General features: G+C 42.7%; 2 protein-coding genes across 4 annotated transcripts in view; both read left to right on the top strand.

The window, feature by feature from the left end:
* ppp1r12a (protein phosphatase 1, regulatory subunit 12A) overlaps window positions 1-17,982 on the top strand; it is a 47,114-nt gene extending 29,132 nt beyond the window's left edge. The window contains exons 10-26 of one of the 3 annotated variants that reach the window (XM_088989314.1): window positions 919-1,143; window positions 1,212-1,303; window positions 3,325-3,438; window positions 3,711-3,863; window positions 6,048-6,233; window positions 7,812-7,958; window positions 8,089-8,179; window positions 8,244-8,411; window positions 8,495-8,678; window positions 8,772-8,893; window positions 10,044-10,109; window positions 10,301-10,317; window positions 10,391-10,502; window positions 10,571-10,675; window positions 10,759-10,806; window positions 13,251-13,301; window positions 16,496-17,982. In XM_088989314.1, coding sequence (XP_088845440.1) covers window positions 919-1,143; window positions 1,212-1,303; window positions 3,325-3,438; window positions 3,711-3,863; window positions 6,048-6,233; window positions 7,812-7,958; window positions 8,089-8,179; window positions 8,244-8,411; window positions 8,495-8,678; window positions 8,772-8,893; window positions 10,044-10,109; window positions 10,301-10,317; window positions 10,391-10,502; window positions 10,571-10,675; window positions 10,759-10,806; window positions 13,251-13,301; window positions 16,496-16,582 — 1,968 coding nt within the window. In that variant the 3' untranslated portion in view covers window positions 16,583-17,982. Of the gene's footprint in view, window positions 1-918; window positions 1,144-1,211; window positions 1,304-3,324; window positions 3,439-3,710; window positions 3,864-6,047; window positions 6,234-7,811; window positions 7,959-8,088; window positions 8,180-8,243; window positions 8,412-8,494; window positions 8,679-8,771; window positions 8,894-10,043; window positions 10,110-10,300; window positions 10,318-10,390; window positions 10,503-10,570; window positions 10,676-10,758; window positions 10,807-13,250; window positions 13,302-15,069; window positions 15,317-16,495 lie in introns of those variants that run through there. The other 2 variants (XM_088989313.1, XM_088989315.1) reach the window with 2 other exon arrangements.
* A 1,422-nt stretch (window positions 17,983-19,404) lies between these two features.
* Window positions 19,405-23,702, top strand: part of pawr (PRKC, apoptosis, WT1, regulator) — a 29,967-nt gene continuing 25,669 nt past the window's right edge. The window contains exons 1-2 of the mRNA XM_088989035.1: window positions 19,405-19,557; window positions 19,754-20,178. Coding sequence (XP_088845161.1) covers window positions 19,852-20,178 — 327 coding nt within the window. The 5' untranslated portion in view covers window positions 19,405-19,557; window positions 19,754-19,851. The remainder of the gene's footprint in view (window positions 19,558-19,753; window positions 20,179-23,702) is intronic.

Raw genomic sequence — 23,702 nt, 5'->3', positions numbered from 1 at the left:
AGCTAGCCAGATAGCTAAAAGCTAGCTAGATAGCTGCTGATGTTACCTATTATTTGACTGTTTTGTGTGGATTTTTACCTACAAGTAAAAATGACCCACAACATAATCAACGTCGGCTATCCATAATAGATAGCTAATAGCTAGCCAGATAGCTAAAAGCTAGCTAGATAGCTGCTGATGTTACCTATTATTTGACTGTTTTGTGTGGATTTTTACCTACAAGTAAAAATGACCCACAACATAATCAACGTCGGCTATAAATAATAGATATCTAATAGCTAGCTAGCTAGCCGGATAGCTAAAAGCTAGCCAGCTAGATAGCTGCAGGTGTCACCTCTTATTTGACTGTTTTGTGTGGATACAGGTAAAAATGACCCACAACATAATCAACGTCAGCGATCAATAATAGATAGCTAATAGCTAGCCAGATAGCTAATAGCTAGCTAGATAGTTAATAGCTAGCCAGATAGCTGCTGATGTTACCTATTATTTGACTGTTTTGTGTGGATTTTTACATACAGGTAAAAATGACCCACAACATAATCAACGTCGGCTATCAATAATAGCTAGCCAGATAGCTAAAAGTTAGCTAGATAGCTGCTGATGTTACCTATTATTTGACTGTTTTGTGTGGATTTTTACATACAAGTAAAATGACCCACAACATAATCAACGTCAGCTATCCATAATAGCTATTACGACATAACGCACAGACTTGGTGCCAAAATGGCCACTGTGCATAAAATGTCCGCTGTACATGAGCAACTCCCACCTCTGCCAAGATGGAAGTACAGTTAAACGGGGTAGATGTGATCCTCTTAACAAGGCATGTCCCCCCAAAACCCGATTTTTAACCCTTCGTTATACTATCTCCAATGAAAATATGACAAACGTCACTGGCCTTTTTTTCTTCACCAGGTGGCCACGCAGCCCAGTGCCAAGGTCTCATCCAAAGTGGAGGAGGAGCGCAAAGACGAATCGCCGGCGTCGTGGCGCCAGGGCCTGCGCAAGACGGGCAGTTACGGCGCCCTGGCGGAGATCACCGCCACCAAAGAGGCCCAACGGGAGAAAGACACCACCACGGGAGTCATGCGCTCGGCCTCCAGCCCGCGACTCTCCTCCTCGCTGGATAACAAAGACAGGGTCTGTGTGCGCAACCCCCCGCCCCCAAAAATTGAGCATTTACCTGACGTGTAGCTAACTTTGCGCAGGAGAAGGACAAGGCAACTCGCCTGGCCTATGTGGCACCGACCATTCCCAGGAGGCTGGCTAGTACGTCCGATGTCGACGAGAAGGAAAACAGGTGAAAGAATGCAGCTCCCACAGAGGTTGGGTGGGACATTCCAGTCAAATCTGCAATTTCGACCATAATCCGTACCAGAAACCTGTTCAATAACCAATTAGTTTGAAAACCCAAAACATTCCCCATTATAATAATAATACATTTAATTTCTAAGCGCCTTTCAAAAGTCTCAAGGACACTTTGCAGTCACACGGATAACACAGCATAATCAATGTGCCATATTTATCGGTGTATAGGGCGCACCCAAAAGCCTTTATTTTCGACCCTGCACCTTATACGCCGGTGCGCCTTGTATGTGAAGTCATACTGAGCCACAACAGGTCTCGCAACTACTGTCAGAATCCACGACTCCATTTTCCCCATAAAATAAGTGGTGCGTAACCCCAGCCTCTACTCTAGCACCACATAATGTGGTGTGCCTTATATTTGGAAAACTTTTATATATTTCTGTATTATACTAGGAAAACCTTTTTGTCATTCATTGAAGGTGCGCCTTATATAGGAAAAGTTTGAAAATACACCATTCATTGGGGGTGCACCTTTTACTCTGTTGCACCTTGTATATGGGAAACGTTTGAAAATACACATTTCATTGGGGGTGGTGCGCCTTATACTCCGGTGCGATTTATATATGTGAAACGTTTGAAAATACACCATTCATTGGGGGTGGTGCGCCTTATACTCCGGTGCGCCTTATATATGGGAAAAGTTTGAAAATACACCATTCATTGGGGGTGCGCCTTATACTCTGGTGCGATTTATATATGTGAAACGTTTGAAAATACACCATTCATTGGGGGTGCGCCTTATACTCTGGTGCGCCTTAAATCCGGGAAAAGTTTGAAAATACACCATTCATTGGGGGTGCGCCTTACATACGGGACACGTTGAAAATACACCATTCATTGGGGGTGGTGCGCCTTATACTCCGGTGCGCCTTATATATGGGAAAAGTTTGAAAATACACCATTCATTGGGGGTGCGCCTTATACTCTGGTGCGATTTATATATGTGAAACGTTTGAAAATACACCATTCATTGGGGGTGGTGCGCCTTATACTCCGGTGCGCCTTATATTTAGGAAAAGTTTGAAAATACACCATTCATTGGGGGTGCGCCTTATAGTCTGGTGCGATTTATATATGTGAAACGTTTGAAAATACTCCATTCATTGGGGGTGCGCCTTATACTCTGGTGCGCCTTAAATCCAGGAAAAGTTTGAAAATACACCATTCATTGGGGGTGCGCCTTACATACGGGACACGTTGAAAATACACCATTCATTGGGGTTGCACCTTATATGGGAAAAGTTTGAAAATACACCATTCATTGGGGGTGCGCCTTATACTCTGGTGCGATTTATATATGTGAAACGTTTGAAAATACACCATTCATTGGGGGTGGTGCGCCTTATACTCCGGTGCGCCTTATATTTAGGAAAAGTTTGAAAATACACCATTCGTTGGGGGTGCGCCTTATACTCTGGTGCGATTTATATATGTGAAACGTTTGAAAATACACCATTCATTGGGGGTGCGCCTTATACTCTGGTGTGCCTTAAATCCAGGAAAAGTTTGAAAATACACCATTCATTGGGGTTGCACCTTATAAGGGAAAAGTTTCAAAATAGACCTTTCATTGGGGGTGTGCTTTATACTCCGGTGCACCTTATATATGGGAAAAGTTTGAAAATACACCATTCATTGGAGGTGTGCCTTATACTCCGGTGCGCCTTATACGCTGGAAAATACGGTAATCAATGTCTGCTTTTTTTATTATTATTATTGTGATTAAACAATCCAAGCAACACTGCTCACAATGGAATGAGAAAGTGACATAAGGAAGCGGGGTAGTCAAGTGATGCATTCAAGTGCACTCAGTTTAGTTGAAAACTGATTTTCGATTACAAACCGAAGCATAAAAAAAAACAAATTTTTGGTCAAAAACCGAATTGGTTTGACATGTTGCGCAACAATAGCCGTAGCAACGTTAGCAAACGTGCCGTATGCCGCACCCCACAGGGACTCAACCTCGCTGATCCGTAGCGGCTCGTACACCCGTCGCCGTTGGGACGACGACATGAAGAACAGCGAAGGAACCACATCCACCAACAGAACCCCCAGCTACCAGCGAAGGTTAGCTACCAAACGCCGCCGTCTCACACCGTTCGTCGCTCTTCATGCGCTTTTTTGCCCGACACGTGTCGCATTCGCCACACGTCACGGCTTGTCGTGTATGACACGCAAATCAAAAGTGTGCAGTTGGTGAAGCAGCAACAGCCTCAAATTCCTGAATGCAACCACCGTGTCACAAATGTTTGTTGATATATGTGTGCGCACGCACGTCTCCACCGCTAACATGCTTCTTCCGCCCGCCCGCCTGCCACCCCTCCACCACCTCCCGCCAGCACGTCTCACACGCTGGCGCTAGGGCGGAGCGGCAGCACGCGGGACGTGCCGGCCAAGTCTTCGTCCACCTCCAGCTTGGACCCTAACGCCTCTCACACTAAACCCTGGCAGCCGCCCGCCTCCCACTACCAGTCGTACAGCATTTACCGCAGGTACACCCACATACGAGCCACACGCTTTATTAATGAAATTTACTGTTTCCAATTAAAAACAATAAGTCAAAATGGTAAATACCCAATGTTCATTCAAAACATGAGATCTCTTATTACATACCTGCCAACTACTCCGATTATGCCGTCAGGAGTACGGTTTTCATTAACCCATTCCGGGTTACGGTTTATTCTAGAACATTACTGTTTCCAATTACAAAAAAAGTCAAAAATGGTCAAAATAGTAAATACCCAATGTTCATTCAAAACAAGAGATCGCTAATTACATACCTGGTAACTACTGCGGTTTTGCCGTCAGGAGTACGGTTTTCATTAACCCATTCCGGGTTACGGTTTATTCTAGAACATTACTGTTTCCAATTACAAAAAAAGTCAAAAATGGTCAAAATAGTAAATACCCAACGTTCATTCAAAACAAGAGATCGCTAATTACATACCTGCTAACTACTGCGGTTTTGCCGTCAGGAGTACGGTTTTCATTAACCCATTCCGGGTTACGGTTTATTCTAGAACATTACTGTTTCCAATTACAAAAAAAAGTCAAAAATGGTCAAAATAGTAAATACCCAATGTTCACTCAAAACAAGGGATCGCTAATTACATACCTGCTAACTACTGCGGTTTTGCCGTCAGGAGTACGGTTTTCATTAACCCATTCCGGGTTACGGTTTATTCTACAACATTACTGTTTCCAATTACAAAAAAAGTCAAAAATGGTCAAAATAGTAAATACCCATAGTTCATTCAAAACAAGATGATCGCTAATTACATACCTGCTAACTACCTACCCATAGTTCATTCAAAACAAGAGATCGCTAATTACATACCTGCTAACTACTGCGGTTTTGCCGTCAGGAGTACGGTTTTCATTAACCCATTCCGGGTTACGGTTTATTCTAGAACATTACTGTTTCCAATTACAAAAAAAGTCAAAAATGGTCAAAATAGTAAATACCCAATGTTCATTCAAAACAAGAGATCGCTAATTACATACCTGCTAACTACACCGGTTTTGCCGTCAGGAGTACGGTTTTCATTAACCCATTCCGGGTTACGGTTTATTCTAGAACATTACTGTTTCCAATTATAAAAAAAGTCAAAAATGGTCAAAATAGTAAATACCCAATGTTCATTCAAAACAAGAGATCGCTAATTACATACCTGCTAACTACTGCGGTTTTGCCGTCAGGAGTACGGTTTTCATTAACCCATTCCGGGTTACAGTTTATTCTAGAACATTACTGTTTCCAATTACAAAAAAAGTCAAAAATGGTCAAAATAGTAAATACCCAATGTTCATTCAAAACAAGGGATCGCTAATTACATACCTGCCAACTACTCCGATTATGCCGTCAGGAGTACGGTTTTCATTAAGCCATTCCGGCTTACGGTTTATTCTAGAACATTACTGTTTCCAATTACAAAAAAAATCAAAAATGGTCAAAATAGTAAATACCCAATGTTCATTCAAAACACGAGATCGCTAATTACATACCTGCCAACTACTCCGGTTTTGCCGTCATGAGTACGGTTTTCATTATCCTATTCCAGCTTACGGTTTATTAATAAAAAATACTCTTTCCAATAAAAACAATAAGTCAAAAATGGTCAAAATAGTAAATACCCAATGTTCATTCAAAACACGAGATCGCTAATTACATACCTGCCAACTACTCCGGTTTTGCCGTCATGAGTACGGTTTTCATTATCCTATTCCAGCTTACGGTTTATTAATAAAAAATACTCTTTCCAATAAAAACAATAAGTCAAAAATGGTCAAAATAGTGAATACCCAACATTCATTCAAAACACGAAATCACTAAATATCTTATCTAAATTTAGAACAGGTGATTAGCTCAGAGCTAGCTGTTAGCTTCCTTTAGATGAATTGCACATGCGCATGCTACGGGTTTTTCCTGGAACCGAGAACCCCCTGACCAGGACTTTTTTCCTGGATGGACCGGGGCTTGCAGTCCCTGAACCGCGGCATATTATTAGGCTTTTCTGGTTTCAAAAGTTGGCAGGTATGCTCTTTGCCTTTTTGTGGTTGTCACGGCATCGCTCCCCACCACCAATGCAATCACCCGCTTAAAAACCACAAGGAAAAAGCCAGTTTTGATTCGTTGCTCAGTTTTTGTCGTTAATTTCCGCCGCGCCCCCCTGCAGCGGCTCTTTCGGCAGACGATACGACGACCTTAGCCCCTCGACGATGAGCGCCGCCGCCACCTCGGGCGTCTCGTCGGCGACGACGACAACCGGCACCACCTCCTCATCTTCGGTTACCTCGCCCACGGGCCACCGCGCCGGCCTCCTCTCCAGCTCGGGCTCCGCCTCCACCCGTCTCACCAGCAGGTCAGTTCCGCGTCATATGTTTGACTTTTGCTAAGTGATGAAAGTAAAAGGAAAGGAAGAAGTAGAAAAACAAAATTCAGGAGCTGTTGTAAAGGCAGTCACTCACGCGGCGCCATCTTGGACTCAAACAATAACGAACAAATATGACACAACACAAAAGTCAGACAGTTATTCAATCTCCTCCCGATCAAAAACAGTGCTGACATAAATGTCATGGCTAAAACTGCTGAAAAACAATCTGTATCCGATGCACAACAACTCAAAGTGACACACAACAAATGTTGGACTCTGTCTAGCTGGCTATCTAACTAGCTATCTGTTAGCTCGCTAGGTAGCTTGTTATCTAGTTAGCTATCTATTAGCCATTTGAGTTTCTTCCCGAGTTGAGTGAACGCTGGCGCTGCTCACCCACAGAAAAAAACGTATCCATTGACTGTAAAGTGACCTTGAGAGTTTTGAAAGGCGCCTATAAATGAAATGTGTTCTTGTTCCTTCTCTTGCTCTTGTTCTTGTTCTTGTTTTTGTTCTTGTTCTTGTTCTTGCTCTTGCTCTTGTTCTTGCTCTTGTTTTTGTTCTTGCTCTTGCTCTTGCTCTTGTTCTTGCTCTTGTTCTTCTTCTTGTTCTTGCTCTTGTTTTTGCTCGTTCTTCTTCTTGTTCTTGCTCTTGTTTTTGCTCTTGTTTTTGTTCTTGCTCTTATTCTTCTTGTTCTTGCTCTTATTCTTCTTGTTCTTGTTCATCTTCTTATTCTTGTTCTTGTTCTTGTTTTTGCTCTTGTTCTTGTTTTTGCTCTTGTTCTTGTTTTTGCTCTTGTTCTTGTTCTTGCTCTTGTTTTTGTTCTTGCTCTTATTCTTCTTGTTCTTGCTCTTATTCTTCTTGTTCTTGTTCATCTTCTTGTTCTTGTTGTTCGTCTTCTTCTTGTTCTTGTTCTTGTTGTTGTTGTTTGTCTTCTTCTTCTTGTTCTTGTTCTTGTTGTTCGTCTTCTTCTTGTTCTTGTTGTTCGTCTTCTTCTTGTTCTTGTTCTTGTTCTTTTTCTTTTTTTTTCTTCTTGTTCTTGTTGTTCTTGTTGTTCTTCTTGTTGTTCTTGCTATTCTTCTTGTCCTTGTTCTTCTTCTTCTTTTTCTTCTTCTTTTTCTTTTTCTTCTTCTTTTTCTTTTTCTTCTTCTTGTTCTTGTTGTTCTTCTTCTTGTTCTTCTTGTTCTTCTTGTTCTTGTTGTTCTTGTTCTTGTTGTTCTTGTCCTTTTTCTTCTTCTTTTTCTTTTTCTTCTTGTTCTTGTTGTTCTTGTTCTTGTTGTTCTTGTTGTTCTTCTTCTTGTTGTTCTTCTTCTTGTTCTTCTTGTTCTTCTTGTTCTTCTTCTTGTTCTTCTTGTTCTTCTTGTTCTTGTTCTTCTTCTTGTTGTTCTTGTTGTTCTTCTTCTTGTTCTTCTTGTTCTTGTTGTTGTTGTTCTTCTTCTTGTTCTTCTTGTTCTTCTTGTTGTTGTGATTATAAATGGCTGCCGCCGACTTGGGTGCCATTTTGGACTTCTTTATTGTCTTCTCAAAGTCAGTCAGCCGCTCACAAAATGGCCATCCTCTCAACAGGTACTGGTCGGAGGAAAACGCAGACAGGGAGAAAGACAGGGAGCGGGGGTCCGCCGCGGTCATCCCCACCTTAAACACTGGCTCCACCACCACCACTACCACCACGTCGACCACCACGGTTATCGGCACCGGCCCCGAACGACGCAGGTGAAGAGGAACATACCCTTGAAACAAAATGTCCGATTGGATTTGTCTACCAATTGGACTCGCTCGATTGGCCGACAGCCTTGTCACTTGCCAAGCCCCGCCTCTTTGTTGTTGTCATTGCAAATTTCAGGTCCTACCTGACACCCGTCCGAGACGAGGAGTCCGAATCGCAGAGGAAAGCTCGCTCTCGACAGGCTCGTCAGTCGAGGAGGTCCACGCAGGTGTGTGATTGAACCCCCCCCACCCCCAAAAATCAAATTACAATACGTCTTTATTCCTACGCAGGGTGTGACGCTGACTGACCTGCAAGAGGCCGAGAAAACCATCGGCAGGAGTCGCCCCCCAAAGACCCGCGAGGAGGAGAAGCAGGACAAGGAGAAGCAGCAGGAGGAGAAGAAGGAGGACGAATCCAAGGAGGACGACTACCGACCAAAATATCGCAGCTTTGAAGACGTACGTCCCTCACCTGCACCTCCTTGTCCACCAGTCGGCCATTTTGTGACATTTAACCGCGTTTTTCTACGACTCCCGAGCAGCGCTACCGCACCTCCTCCTCCTCCTCCGCCGCCGCCTCGTCGTCCATTTCCACGCTGAGCACCACCTCGGCCCCGTCGTACTCCAGCGCCTCCTTGACCTCCGGTTCGAGCTCCCTCAACAGACCCAACAGCCTGACGGGCATTTCGTCCTCCTACGGACGCTCCGCAAGGGACACCGAGAAAGGTCGGCCATCAATTTGCCTGTTTAAAAATATTTAAAAAAAACATGGTAGACGTGTTGAAAGTCAACACGCGTGTGCTCCTTTTGGCCTTTTAGAAATGGACAAAAAGGAAGAAGAGAAGGAAGGCGACGACAAGTCTCAGCCTCGCTCCATTCGGGATCGCAGGCGGCCCCGCGAGAAGCGACGCTCCACCGGCGTCTCCTTTTGGACCCAAGACGTGAGACCCAGATGCACTTTTTAACTCATTCACTGCCGTTCACGAATTTATGCGGGAATTGAAAACATGACGAAGAGCGCCATTCCTGAATTTGTTCGGGTTTTGGGTGTCAATAAAGCGCTGGCCATGGCCTCTGCTGATGTTTTTTTCCATGTTAACGCTTTGTTCCAGCTTCAGTTGTTGTTCAAGCGCTATATAAAGCAATATGTATGTAATGCATTGAGTTTTGGACATCTGCCCCCATTTCAAGCTTCAAAAACTCCAGATCCATATATCTTAGGAATTAACTCTTTGTTTCTAATGAACGAATATAGTCTTCTAAAGTTTCTAACACTGTACATTCAGTACAAAATACCAATAATGATAATAATACATTTCATTTTTAAGCGCCTTTCAAATCTCTCAAGGTCACTTTATCGTCATGGGATAAGTTTTTCTGTGGGTAAGCCGCGGCAGCCACACGCGCCAGCGTTCACTCAACCCGGAAGTAACTTGGATATAATACTTAGACAAATAGATACAAAGCTAGCTAGCAAGCCAATAGGTAGCTAATAGCTAGCCGGGTAGATAGCTAGCCAGCCAGATAGCTAAGTGACGCCATTTTCTTGCACATGAAGACATACCATTAACTCATTCACTGCCATTCACAAATTTATTTGGGAATTGAAAATGTCATCAAACGGCATTCCCGAATTTGTTCAGGTTTTGATTTTTCATGCTTGGGTGCCGATAAAATGCTGTCCATGGCCTCTGGCAATGTTTGTTCTTTTCCACAAGGGTGTAGCATGTCCCTTTTTTCCATGTTAGCGCTTTGTTCCAGCTTCAGCTGTTGTTAAACATAGTATTTTGAACACCCACCCTCATTGCAAGCTCATATAACTCCAGACCCATATAATTTAGGAAATAACTCTTTTTTTTTTTTTTTTCCTCTGCTTCAAGAAGATAATCTAAGATTTCTTACGCTGAATTGAATGTTTATGTAGTCCTAAAACTCCATATTCTGTGTGTCCTGGAATTTGAGTGACAATGACAAAAACCCTGGCACACATTTTTGCACGTCGAGCAGTGAATGAGTTAATTACCCCTTCACAAGTCCAATTGTTTCAGGGATGATTTCTTCTTTCACGCACTGTTGTGTCGCTGGTTGCAGGGTGACGACGGCGAGCCCCAGCAGCAGTCTGACTCGGAAGATGGCGGCATCAAGGGGGAAGTGCAGGTAACGCTGAAAAATACTTTTAAAGAACACTTTTGTATTTTAGCCTTAAAAACATGGAGTCGTCTTCAAATGAGCTTTTTGAGGCTGCAAACGCCCTGAAAAGATCCAAAACAGGAGCCATTAAAACGTCCATCTTGATTTTTTTTTTTTTAAATATTATTTTTTACACCCGCTTTCTTGTTTCCCAACAGGTGGACAGATTGTCCAGGTGAGTCCTTGGCCCTTTTATTTATTTACATTTCGGGGGTCAGAGAGAGCCTGACATGCGGCCATAATTGCAGAAACGACAGCGCGTCAGACCGCAACGACTCGCTGCTGAGCCGCAGTTACGGCGAAAGTCGGAGGACGTACTCTAGCCGGCTGGACCGAGACGACGCCACCGACTACAAGAAGGTAAAGCACAAACGCCGTCCGTCCGTCCGTCTTTTGTTGTCTTTGAACGGCGGGTGCGTCCCTCGCAGCTCTACGAGCAGACTTTGGCTGACAACGAAAAGCTGAAGGCGCAGTTACGCGACACCGACTTGGAGCTGACTGACTTGAAGCTGCAACTGGAGAAGGCGGCGCAGGTGCGCCATCGCCGCCGCCACCTCCCACAATCCTTTGTGCTCCCTGACTCCGCCCCCTCCCGTATTTTTTTTTGTTTCTACAGAGGCAGGAACGCTACACCGACAGGTCGCAGCTTGAGAAGGAGAAAAGGGTCAGTTGACCGCACGCTCCCAACTATTCGCATCACCTGCCACTTTAATTCATCCATTCCATGAAATTCAATTCAAAAAACATATTTTTTTAAATATGCATATTAAAAATATTATCCTCCATACAGTACAAGAATTACCCGTGCCAAATTATCATTTTGACATTCCAAATGGTGACTCTGGCGCGTCGGTGGTGTTGGATTGGATTAGCCTATATTAGTCTCGCAGTATAGAAATTTACAGTTCTTACAGCAGCAAAGAGAGGAAAGGAAAGGAAGCAGTATAAAACCAAAATATAGGAGCTACTCTCACAGCGCCAAGTCAAAAACAACAACAAAAATAAATAACTAAATAATGTGACACCCTCTTTGTGGTATGAAGCAGTTCTAGATGAAAGAGGAGATGATCAAAGAGTCATTTTCACCAGTGGATCAGGGACACCGTGGTGAAATGTGCACTTCTAGTACAAGCTAAATTGATATTGAAAGCAAACACAAAGCTGGAGCATCCATTGACAAAAAGAGACTGTCTCACATCTCCTGTCCCATATACTGTAAATCCGCTTCAATTCCAAGCCGCGACTGTTGGATCAAAGTTGTACACATGAATGAATGGATAATAAGAAACATTGAATGTTTTAGAATGTGCATATATAAAATACAGTAAAGTCTTGTTATATCGATGTTGGTTATATCGATAGTACTGCTTATTACGATACTATTTCTATGAACACAAGGAGAAAATTTACATGCCTCAGGATCGGATATATCGATAGTCTGGTTATATCGATATTTTTTCCGACTCCCGAGAATATCGATATAACGAGACTTTACTGTAGTCGTATCAGCAACCTTTTCGCATACGCACCGGCGCTTACACGAAGTCAAAAACTAAATAATGTGACACAACACAAAAGACACAGACAATCATTCAATCTTCAGTACTTTCTGCAGCTTCTTTGTTGTACGAAGCAGTTCTACATGAAAGAGGAGAGGATCAAAGCCTCCTTTTCACCAGTCAATCAGGGTCGTCATGGTAAAATGTGCACGTCGGCTACAAGCTAAATGTTGAAAGCAAACACGAAGCTCTGGCATTCATTGACGCAACGACATCTCCTGTCCCAACGTACTGTAAATCCGCTTCAATTCCAAGCCGCGACAAATTTAGAAATTTATGGGAAATCATTCAGTGTGTAGATAGTCCACTAGCATAACATTAGAAATTGTAAATGTCAGTAACAATACATTCAGAAGATAAATACAGTTTGAGAATCGCGTCTCCCGGCAGCAAATTTCCAAGTTTTGCCGTATTTTGTTGTTTAAAATGTTGGCTGTAGCATCCATCGACGAAAAGACGTAAATCTGCTTCAATTCCAAGCCAAGACCGTTCCACATCGGCGCTCTGCGCTGATGCCCCTTTTGGCTCATCGCGGGCTTGAGTGACACTTTTCCATTTTGATTGACAGCTAGCGTTGACGTCTTTTTCGCCAGCCTTTATTTTGTGATAGATCGAATAAATAAAATACTTTTATGATGATATAATTTCTGCCAAAGTATTTGATGGACCATCTTCATGAACAATCTGAATGATTGTATTGTATTGTATTTCATTTATAAGCGCCTTTCAAAACTCTCAAGGTCACCTTACAGTCACAGGATAAGTTTTTCTGTGAGTGAGCAGCGGCAGCCACACGCGCCAGCGTTCACTCAACCCGGAAGTAACTCAAATAGATAGTAAGCTAGATAGCTAGCTAATAGATATCTAGCTCAACCTCGACTCACCCAACCCGCTACCTCGCCGTGCAGCAGAACAAACTGTCTCAAAGTGGCGGCGGTAGCGGCGGCGGTAGCGGCGGTAGCGGCGGTAGCCAGGTAGCCAGGTAGCTATTTAGCTATTTAGCTATTTAGCTATTTATAATATAATTTATAATGGAAGGAGGTCTCAAATAGTTTGAATGAGAATCAGAAATGACAAATGTGACTAAAAAAAGAGTGAAATATTTGACACTTGACCTTTTGAATGTATCTCAAGGTCATGATCAGGCTTCAGTCTCATCTGGGCGCTGGTATGACTTGATTTTTTTTTTTTTTGCTGCTGCCACTTATAAGTCGTGTGATGACTCCCACCTTCTTCCTCCACTTTTATTTTTCTTTTCAAGCCTTCGAGGCAGCCACACGTCCAGAATGTCTTATTCGCATATTTAGAAATATTTAGCATATTCGCATATTTAGACCGTGTATTAGTGGTGAAAATAGTGCATGTTTTTTTTTTTTTATACCATCATCACCATTTAACGGAAAAGTCAGCCACGTGTTGATCACGGTGTGTGTTGATGGCTGACACTTGTTTCGATGCATCACGTCCGCACGCTTAGCTAGCATTGCCACATTGAAAAGAAGAAAAAAAAAACAACAAAAATAACTTATCTTTGTCGTCCTCCTAACAGGAAAGGCGAGCACTCGAAAGGAAAATTTCTGACATGGAGGAAGAACTAAAGGTAAGCCGGCACTGGCACCACACATCGATGCTAACGACGCTAGTTGGCTCCATTGTGAATAAAATGCTTTTTTGAAAAAAGTACATTCATGAAGCAATTTAACTCATTCACTGCCAGGCAATGTGCTAAAATGTGTCTACTCTAGGTGCCGGGGTTTTTGTCATTGTCACTTGAATTCCAGGAACCACAGAATATTGAGTTTTAGGACTACATCAACATTAAATGCCACTTAAGAAACCTTATATGCTCTTCTTTCGTCAGAAAAAAAAGAGTTAATTCCTAAGTTGTATGGGTCTGGAGTTATGTGAGCTTGAAATGGGGGCGGATGTCCAGAATACAATGCAATACATACGTCTGTGTAAGCTCTCAGTCGTACAGGAGTTTTTCATCGATGAAAATCTGTGCTATTTTGAAGGTGTTGGGACGTTTCACTCCTCATCCGAGAAGCTTCGTCAGCGACCCAGAATTTGCTGGTAGCTCTGGCCCTACATTTTACACTGAAGGGATATATTTATAGGGCCAGACCTATCAGCAAATTTTAGTTCGCTGACGAAGCTTCTCGAATGAGGAAGTACAGATGACGGCTGAAGAAACCTTTTCACCGATGGACCAGTGTGACTGAGAGCTTATAAAATAATAATAATGATGATGATAATAATGATGTTAATAATGATGATGATGATAATAATAATACTTCATAATAATCATACATTTCATTTGTCAGCGCCTTTCAAAACTCTCAAGGTCACTTTCCAGTCACAGGATCAGTTTTTCTGTGGGTGAGCAGTGGCAGCCACACGCGCCAGCGTTCACTCAACCGGGAATAACTTAAATAGATCAAGCTAGTTAGCTAATAGATAACTATTAGCTAGCTAGCTATTTAAGTTATTGCTGGCTAAATAGCTAGTTAGACAGGTAATAGATAGCTACCTATCTAGTTAGACAGTTAATATATAGCAAATAGCTAGCTAGGTAGCCAGCAACAATGACCCCATTCAACCGGGAATAACTCAAATAGATCAAGTTAGCTAGCTGGTTAATAGATGACTAATAGCTAGCTAGTTAGACAGCTAATAGATAGCAAGTAGATAGCCAGTTTACACCAGTTAATTCCTAAATTGTATTGGCCTGGAGTTATCAGAGCTTGAAATGGGGGCGGATGTCCAAAATACAATGCAATACATACATATGGGTTTACATAGCACTTTAAGAACAGCTGAAGCTGGAACAAAGCGCAAACATGAAAAAAAGTGAAATGCTGCCCCCTTGTGGAAGACAAAAAACATTGCCAGAAGTCTGGCCAGCACTTTATTGGCACCCACGCTGAAAAAAAAAAAATGAACATATTGCGGGAATGGCGCTCTACGTCATATTTTCAATTCCACAATAAATTCGTGAATGGCAGTGAATGAGTTAAGAAATGTTAAGCTATCCATGCTATTGCTAAACCATCAATATGTTTGACATGCTTATATCAAAGCTTTTTTTTCCCACTCCATCGGTAAAAGACTCATTGCGGCACCTTTCAAAATGGAAGCGACATCTGTCATCTGCGACCCACTCCAACCCACCCCTACCCCCAAAATCCGTTTGTCATCACGTGTTGTCAAAGCGTCTCCAAATTCTGTCCTCCATCTAACAAGCTTCCTTTTCTGTTTGCTTTTCACTTCCTTCTCTCCTATTAATCTGCCCCTCCTTTTTCTGCACATTTCTTGCTGGTTTTTTTTTTTTTTTTGGGTTGCTATATAACACCCCCACCCCCTTGTAGACCCTCCCCCAGGTAAAGCAGGTTCACGCTCTGCGTCATGTTAAGGAGCGACTGCAGGCCGAGAACAGGGCGCTGGCCCGCGTGGTGGCGAAGCTCTCGCAAGGCCGCCCGTAACCAGCCGCCCGCCGTCAACCTCGGACGTCCTCCTTTTCACCTATGCGACCCTCTTAGCCAACCCCTCCCCCACTACCCCCACACCACCTATTCATGCCCCGCCCTCACCCACAGGTGCTGGACTGCTTTTCACCTCCCTTTAGTTGTTGGTGGGTGTGGGAAGACCCCCGACAACCCCCTTTGTGTGAACACTTTGCTTTGTTGGCACATTCCAACATGGTTGGCACTTGAAACGTGCCTACAAAGGAAAGCCAACTTGTGTAGTTTCTAGTTTGAATGTCTTTGAGTTTGCATGACGTGGCGATTTCCCCCCCCCCCCCCCCCCCCCCCGCCCAAACCCATTGTCGGACGCTCTTTGCCATGCATGATTTATTTATTTTTTGCTATATCTAGGTAACAACTGACTTACGAGTTGTTTTCCAACCAAACGGTCGTAAGTCCAAGTGGTCTGAAGTCGAAATCCATTCAAAATGTTGAATAGCGACTCGGAGGCTAAATGACTCGCAAACTCCGCCCCTCTGGTGCCATCACATGGTTGATTGCTGTCCGAGAGTGAGATGCTGGCTGCCTGGCCAATATTGTCCTAGCGCGTTGCCGGCCTGCGGTGCCAGGCGTAGAATTAAAATTTTTAAAATGGCGTCTGGAGGTCATGGTCGTAAGTTGAGCTGGTCGTAAGTCGGATGTTACCTGTGTATATAGATATATAAATATATATCAATATACCTATATACAGGTGACATCCAACGATATATAAATATACCTATATACAGGGAACATCCAACTTACGACCAGCTCGACTTACGATCACCCGTACTTACAACCATGACCTCCATACCCCATTTACATTTTTTTTAATTCTACGCCTGGCACCGCAACGCGCGAACACGCCAGCAACACGTACGACAATTTTGGCCAGCCAGCATCTCACACTCGCACAGCAATCGACCGTGTAATGGCACTAGCGCGGGGGAGTTTGCTTCCGGGTTGAGTGAACGCTGGCGCGTGTGGCTGCCACTGCTCACCCGCAGAAAAAAATATCCTGTGAATGTAAAGTGTCCTTGAGAGTTTTGAAAGGCGCTTAGAAATGAAATGTATTATTATTTAGCTTCATAGTCTCTATTCAACATTTTGAATGGATTTCGACTTACGACCATTTTGACTTACGACCGTTTGGTCGGAATGGAAGTTGGTATATTTTTTTCAAATTTTTCTAATAATTTGCCGTGAGCATCCTGTTTTTTTTTCCATCGCATCGCCTTCCCGACCTATCTCAACCTTTTTTTTTGTCGTTTTTTTTTTTTCCCCTACCTAGACGCTCCCCGACTTAAAAGCGGACAACCAGAGGCTAAAAGACGAGAACGGCGCGCTCATTCGAGTCATCAGCAAGCTTTCCAAGTAAAGCAAGCAACTGCCATGGCCGCCATCATCCCCAACCAACCAACCACCACTGCCCACCCGCCTGCACCTCTCTAGCACCATCTGGCAGTGACTAATGGAATTGCACATATAGCTCCAATTGCAAGAGACATCATCAAACATTTTTTTGGCCCGATCCCCACCGTTTACAAGCCCGACATCTATTTAACCAGTAAGCCTTAGTTGTACATAAAGAGGACCGCTCTTGAGGATTTATTATTATTATTATTGTTATTATTATTATTATTATTGCTATTCCAATAACACCTGATTGAATTTGTGCCACGCCACCATTGACTTGCTCCTGTGTTGTAAGTGTGCTGTGTCCTTTTTCCCCCTTTAAAAAGTGCCACTTCCTGTTTTTTTTTTTTTTTTTTTTTTTTTTTAAATCTCACACCGTGCACTCACCCGTGACCCCCCCCGTTTTTTCATTTGACCTCTGAGAGGAAAAAAATAAACAGGAAAGGAAATAAAAGAAAATAGATCTCGAGGCGTACCAGGTGGAATTTAAGCTTTCACTGAATGTGCAATATGCATTATTAGATTTTTTTGGGGTTGTTTTATGCTTTAATGACAACACTTGGTTTAGTCGAATGTGTCACTTTTCATCCATTTTTTCCCCCCCTTTTTGTTTTTTGACTTGTAGTGTTAGCTTGGTTTATACTCTGTATTTGCCACCTTATTTTAGGAGGTACTGAGTGAAGGTGTGTGTGCATATGTGCATATAAATATATATTTATATATGTATATACACATACGCAAGACTGTATGTTTGAAATGGGCACACGCTGAGTCTGTTACGATTAAAAGTATACCAATTCTACACAGGACAAACAAGGTGTCTTTTTCTTTCAATTTTTTTTTCTTTAATCAAGAATGCAAAATGTGTTTCAGGTTTCAAAGTGGGACTGCCGACAGTGTTTTGTGTTGTTTTTTCTTAATCAAAGAATGTGATTAAAAAAAACGGCTTGACTGCATTTTACTTTCTTTGAGTTCACTTACCCGTTTTTTTTTTTTGTTTTTTTTTTTGCTGTAGTATTATAACCCAAAAAAAGCTTAGCCCACTTTTTTTCCCCCCACAAAAGTCTACGTGCACTGTCGATGCCGCGAGTCCAAAATACGCCGTTGAAATATTCCACGCCAACTTTTATGCATTTCAGTGGCCTTCTTATGATGAATTATATTTTAGTCAAAAATGAGAAAAAAAGGAAAAGTCACTGCAAATAGACTGATGGTGAGAATGATGACATCTACTCTGGTTAAGTTTTATTTTATTCTTTTTTTCTTGTAAAATAAGTGTGTGGCTTAATACATGCAAGATGTGCTGTGACTACCAACCACTGAAGAGTTCATTAAAAATAAACTTGTACATTGTAAAATTCACGTCTCGCTCTTTTTTTTCTTTCTTTTTTGTGGATATATGTAAATTTCCTCATTGTGGGACTATTTTTTTTATTCTTATATGTACATGGAATATCAAATTTTCTTTTCAGTCCTTTTCTCCAAACGTATACAAAACAATCTTTTTTAAATTACGTATATCGAATTAGCTAGCGAGCTTTCTATCTTATTTGAGTTACTTCCGGGTTGAGTGAACGCTGGCGCGTGTGCCTGCCGCTGCTCACCCGCAGAAAAACGTATCCTGTGGTTGTAAAGTGACCTTGAGAGATTTCAAAGGCGCTTATAAATGGAATGTATTACAGTAAAGTCTCGTTATATCGATATCGGATATATCGATAATCCCGGTTATATCGATACTATTTCTATGCATGCACGGAGAAAATTACATGCAGTCAGGGTCGGATATATCGATAGTCCCGGTTATATCGATATTTTTCGGACTCCCTTGAATATCGATATAACGACACTTTACTGTATTATAAACAAGCGTTTGCCTCTTATTTTTACGCTTGGTTGCTTTTCTCGGTTGGCGAAGAAGTTACAAGCCATTGCAAGTGCAATGTTCCTATATGACCACAAGATGGAGACATTGTACCATATTTAATATCGTTGGTTTGGGCAACGTCATTCGGTAATTTTCATTGTTGTTCCACTGAGCCCAAGTGCTCCCACTTTGAAATCTGCCAAGTATTTATATAAAACAGAACATGGAGTCATTTCTCACCATCTTGCGTTTATTGCGCTCTAGGTGACCTCAGTAAACATTTGAATGATTCTTTGAATCGGGGTGCGCATTCAATGCATGGCAAAGGCACAATTAGCGCTTTAAAAAGACGCATTCATGCCGAGAATCGTGAGTCACTGAAATACAATGATTAGCTGGGTGCTTAGGGGGTACCAGGGGGGGGGGGGCTTTGTTGTGTCTCGGTTCGTATGACTCAAACATTCCTGTCACATCTGATTTTCTCCTAAATTAAGTTTCAGATTTCAAAATCGGGAGGTTTTCGTACTCGCGACTGTGTGGTGCGTGTTAAAATAACGTGAGCGTTCCAAAAGTGTAAATTAAAAGGAAATAAAACGCAAAAATGCTTTCATTGTTGTTTTATACATTCAATTAGTATAACATATTTGTGTTTTACATTTTCTTTTCTTTTACCTTACAATTTATTAAGAGTATTGTGGTCAAAATCGGGAGTCTCCCGACCAAATCGTGAAATTTAACATTGTTCAATTATTAACACATAATATACTAAAACGACACATATTCAAACATTTTATTACACGCGTTCTTGTGAAAAACGAGATATTTTATTTCCCATCGCTTTATCGGGCCGTAAATGTCACAAACAAGATAGTCTGGTGCAGTGAGTTTCGCCAGAGGTATGTCGGGAAAACTCGGAAACCTTCGGACTTTTCCGGACTCGGCAAGGCAAAGGCGAGTTGCTGGGAGTTCGCACAGCGCAAACAGACTCAGTCAGGCGATTAGGCGTCGGGCGCACCTGGTCGGAAGTTCCGGTGTGCGAGTTTGAGTTTGAGGAAACTAGCGACTTGACGCAGGTGAGCAGCCGCCATGCCCCCAACGCAATTTGTTGCTTTCATTTTGTGCCGTTGTCATGTTTGTAAAGAGTTAAGTTCGCTTGTTTTGAACGCATTCACAAAACAAACAAAACTGCCTCGAACGAGCGGATAATTTTGTGTTTGTTTCTTCTTCGCGCCCCTCCCGCCCCCCGCCATACTTTCTGCCCACCGCTAGCTCGAGGGGGGCACCGGCTTCAAGGAATGCACGCCGCATTCCTGTAGAGGAGAAGAAAGTTGTCAAAAAGCGACGAGGACTAACACGTCAAATCGAGCATGGCCACCGGCGGCTTCAAGTCAAGCGCCACCACCGACTTCCTGGAGGAATGGAAGGCCAAACGGGAGAAAATGCGAGCTAAAATGCTCGGAGATATCGCCGCCGCCACCGGAGCCGCAGGTAGCTCATCCGGGAACTGCCGCCCGACAGACGAAACGCAGCAAGGGGGCGACGAGTTGGAGGGGGAAAGCCCGTCGTCGGGTGGTAAAAGTAAAGAGAAGAAGAGCAGCGGGCCAAGCGCCAGGAAGGGCAAAGGGCAGATTGAGAAGAGGAAGCTGAGGGAGAAGAGGCGGTCAACGGGTGTCGTTAGCATCCCCTCCAGTGAGGTCAGTTTATCTCTCAAACATGTAAAAAAAAAATGCCGAAATGACGCCATTTTCTTGCACGTGCAGAAATCCCATAAACTCATTCACAGCCATTCACGAATGTATTCAAGAATTGAAAATATGACGGAGAGCGCAATTCCCGAGTTTGGGTATTGGTTTTTCATGCTTGGGTGCCGATAAAGTGGTGTCTGGTAATGTTTTTTTTCCCACAAGGCGGCAGCATTTCTCCTTTTTTTCATGTTAGCGCTTTGTAAATAGTAATAAGAATAATACATTCAATTTATAAGCGTCTTTCAAAACTCTCAAGGTCACTTGAGTCACAGGATAAGTTTTTCTGAGGGTGAGCAGCGGCAGCCACGTGCGCAAGCGTTCACTCAACCCAGAAGTAACTCAAATAGAAAGATAGCTAGCTAACAGTTAGCCAATCGATAGCCAGCTAGACAGTTTGCGAACTAGCTAGATAGCCATATAGCTAATAGATAGACGGCTACATAGCTAGCTAGCTAATACATAGCAAATAGATAGCAAATGGTTAGCAAATAGATAGCCATCTAGGTAGCTAGCTAACAGATAGCTAGCTAGGTAGCCAGCTAGATAGCAAATAGATAGCAAATGTATTATTATTGTTATTTATTATTTATTGTTATTTTGGACATATGCCCCCATTTCAAGCTCACATAACTCCAGACCCATATAACTTAGGAATTAACTGTTTTTTTCTGATTAAAGAAGACAGTATAAGGTATCTTGCGCTGAATTGAATGTTTATGTAGTCCGAAAATTCAATATTCTGTGAGTACTAGAATTTGAGTGAAAATGACAAAAACCCTGGCACTGGAGTGGACACGTCTGGCAGTGAATGAGTGTTGCGACACCATTTTGAGTGCATTGTTAACGCTTTGGAGTTGAGTTTCACTTTTCTGTTATGTTTATGAGCACTCGCTCGCGTGGATGGACGCCTTTCTCGCCAGCCTTTTGTGTTGTGGCTCCATAAATAATTGTGGCCGGGAGGAGCTGTTGTTCCTACAGCCCCCCCGCCCCCTCCTCGATACCCACCCTCCCACCACCTCGAAATTCCTACCATACATGTGTCTGGGGTAATCTGCCGCCGTTGTTTGAAGGAATGAAAGCAGCCTGCAGATGTTGGCCAAGGAGAGAGGAAAAAGGGGGCAAGGGGGGAGCGGAGTGAGGATCAACTCGATGGAGCGTTTGTTGACATGGCGGAATACGTCACATGCAGACTTTAGCCCTCCTCCTCCGAAAAAAAAAGAAAGATAACACTCAATCCACAATAATTGACTCATATGTCATCATGAGGACACTTTGGCGTCTGTCTGATAATAATTGGATTGGATTAGCCTTAATTAGTCTAGCAGTGGAGAAATTGACATTTCACACAGTGGCAAAGTGATGTAAGGAAGAGGAAAGGGAAGGAAGAAGTAGAAAAACAAAATACAGGAGATGCTGTATAGGCAGCCCACTCTCGCGGCGCGATTTTGAAGTCAAAACAACACAATATAATACTACAAACACACATTTAGCTTGTCGTAGATGTTGTTTTGTTGTTGTTGTTTTGATTTAGCGTCAGCGCAGAGCCCCGGTATGTATGTGGAACTGTTGCGGCTTGGAATTGAAGCGGATTTACAATATGTGGGACGGGAGATGTGAGACAATCTCTTTTCGTCAATGGATGCTACATACAGCTTTGTGTTAGCCCTCATACATTTAGCTTGTCGCAGATAAGTACATTTCACCATGACTGTCCCTGATCCACTGCTGAAAAGGACGCTTTGGTCCGCTCCTCTTTCATCTACAACTGCTTCACAAAGAGGGTACAGAAAGTGCTGAAGAATGAATGACTCTCTGTGTCTTTGTGTTGTCATATTATTTGTTATTATTATTATTTGTTAACTTTATGTCATTTCCGGGTTGAGTGAACGATGGCGCGTTTGGCTACCGCTGCTCACCCGCAGAAGAAATCTGTGACTGTAAAGTGTCCTTGAGAGTAATGAATTGTATTATTATTATTATTACAAAGGGACAGTCATTCAATCTTCAGCATTTTCTGCACCTTTGTTGGATGAAGCAGTTGTCGATGACAATGCGTCCTTTTCACCAGTGGATAAAGGACGTCGTGGTGAAATGTGCTACAAATCTGCTACAAGCTAAATGTTGAAAGCAAACACAAAGCTGTAGCATCGATTGATGAAAAGAGATTGTCTCACATCTCCTGTCCCACATATTGTAAATCCGCTTCAATTCCAAGCCGGGACAGTTCCACATACGTATCGGCGCTCTGCGCTGACGCTAAGTCAAAACAACAACAACAACAAAAAAACAAAATAACAAATAATGTAACAACACAAAAAAACACAGTCAGACAATCGTAAGCATTTTCTGCACCCTCTTTGTTGCACGAAGTCATTCTAGATGAAACAGGAGAAGATCAAAGTGTCCTTTTCACCAGTGGATCAAGGATGTCGTTGTGAAATGTGCATGTCTGCTACAAGCTAAATGATGAAAGCAAACACAAAGCTAGCTGTAGCATCCGTTGACAAAAATACATTATCTCACATCTCCTGTCCCTCATACTGTAAATCCGCTTCAATTCCAAGCCGCGGCCGTTCCACATATGCATATGACCTTTCCACTGAACAAAGCCAGGCTGTCCAGCGATGGTAATCCGGATTTGACACAAAAAAAAACGTAATCAACTGACAGTTTGTGTACTGGATCGAATATTTTAAGATACAGTAAAGTCTCGTTATATCGATATCGGATATATCGATAGTCCCGGTTATATCGATACTATTTCTATGCACGCACGGAGAAAATTACACGCAAACAGGGTCGGATATATCGATAGTCCCGGTTATATCGATATTTTTCGGACTCCCTTGAATTTCGATATAACGAGACTTTACTGTATAACAAAAGGTCCACGTTTCAACTGGAACGTTGTCGCGTTTCGCAAAATGGCTTCTGCCGAGCCACTTCTGTCGTGTCTTACGTAAGCAGGACACCTGAAAGTGAAAGTCAACAAGATGAACTACCCGTCTTTCCCTTGTAAATAAAAAAAAGGTTCGAAATAGTTTCCTGCTTGCTCAAAGTGAGGCCTAAGAATGCGCTAATGAAGGGCATGCTGCCGTCAACGCCTTCTTAGCGCTTTGCTCAATACAACAAGCTGCTCGTAGCCATTTCTCAAAACGGACGCCATTTTGTACACGTGTGTGGAGAGGAATTCCCATGGTGAGGCAAGCAAAGATGTCCGCTCGTCACCTCATCCTTAACTCATTCACCGCCAGACTATGTGAAAAAAAATGTGTCCACTCCAGTGCCAGGGTTTTTGTCACTTCTCACTCAAATTGCAGGAGCCACAGAATCAGAATTGGAATAATCTTTATTGCCAAGTATGTAGAACACACAAGGAATTTGTCTCCGGTAGAACATGCTGCACTAGTATCATCATTAAAAAAAATTGCAAAGAGGCACTATACAGTTCTATTTGGGTTACTGTTTAGAGA

This window comes from Hippocampus bargibanti, linkage group LG22, assembly GCF_051943395.1.
Source record: "Hippocampus bargibanti isolate YZ-2025 linkage group LG22, ASM5194339v1, whole genome shotgun sequence".
Taxonomy (NCBI): Eukaryota; Metazoa; Chordata; class Actinopteri; order Syngnathiformes; family Syngnathidae; genus Hippocampus; species Hippocampus bargibanti.
The sequence above is the reverse complement of the archived record's forward strand: the minus strand, read 5'-3'. Positions and strand labels throughout refer to the sequence as shown.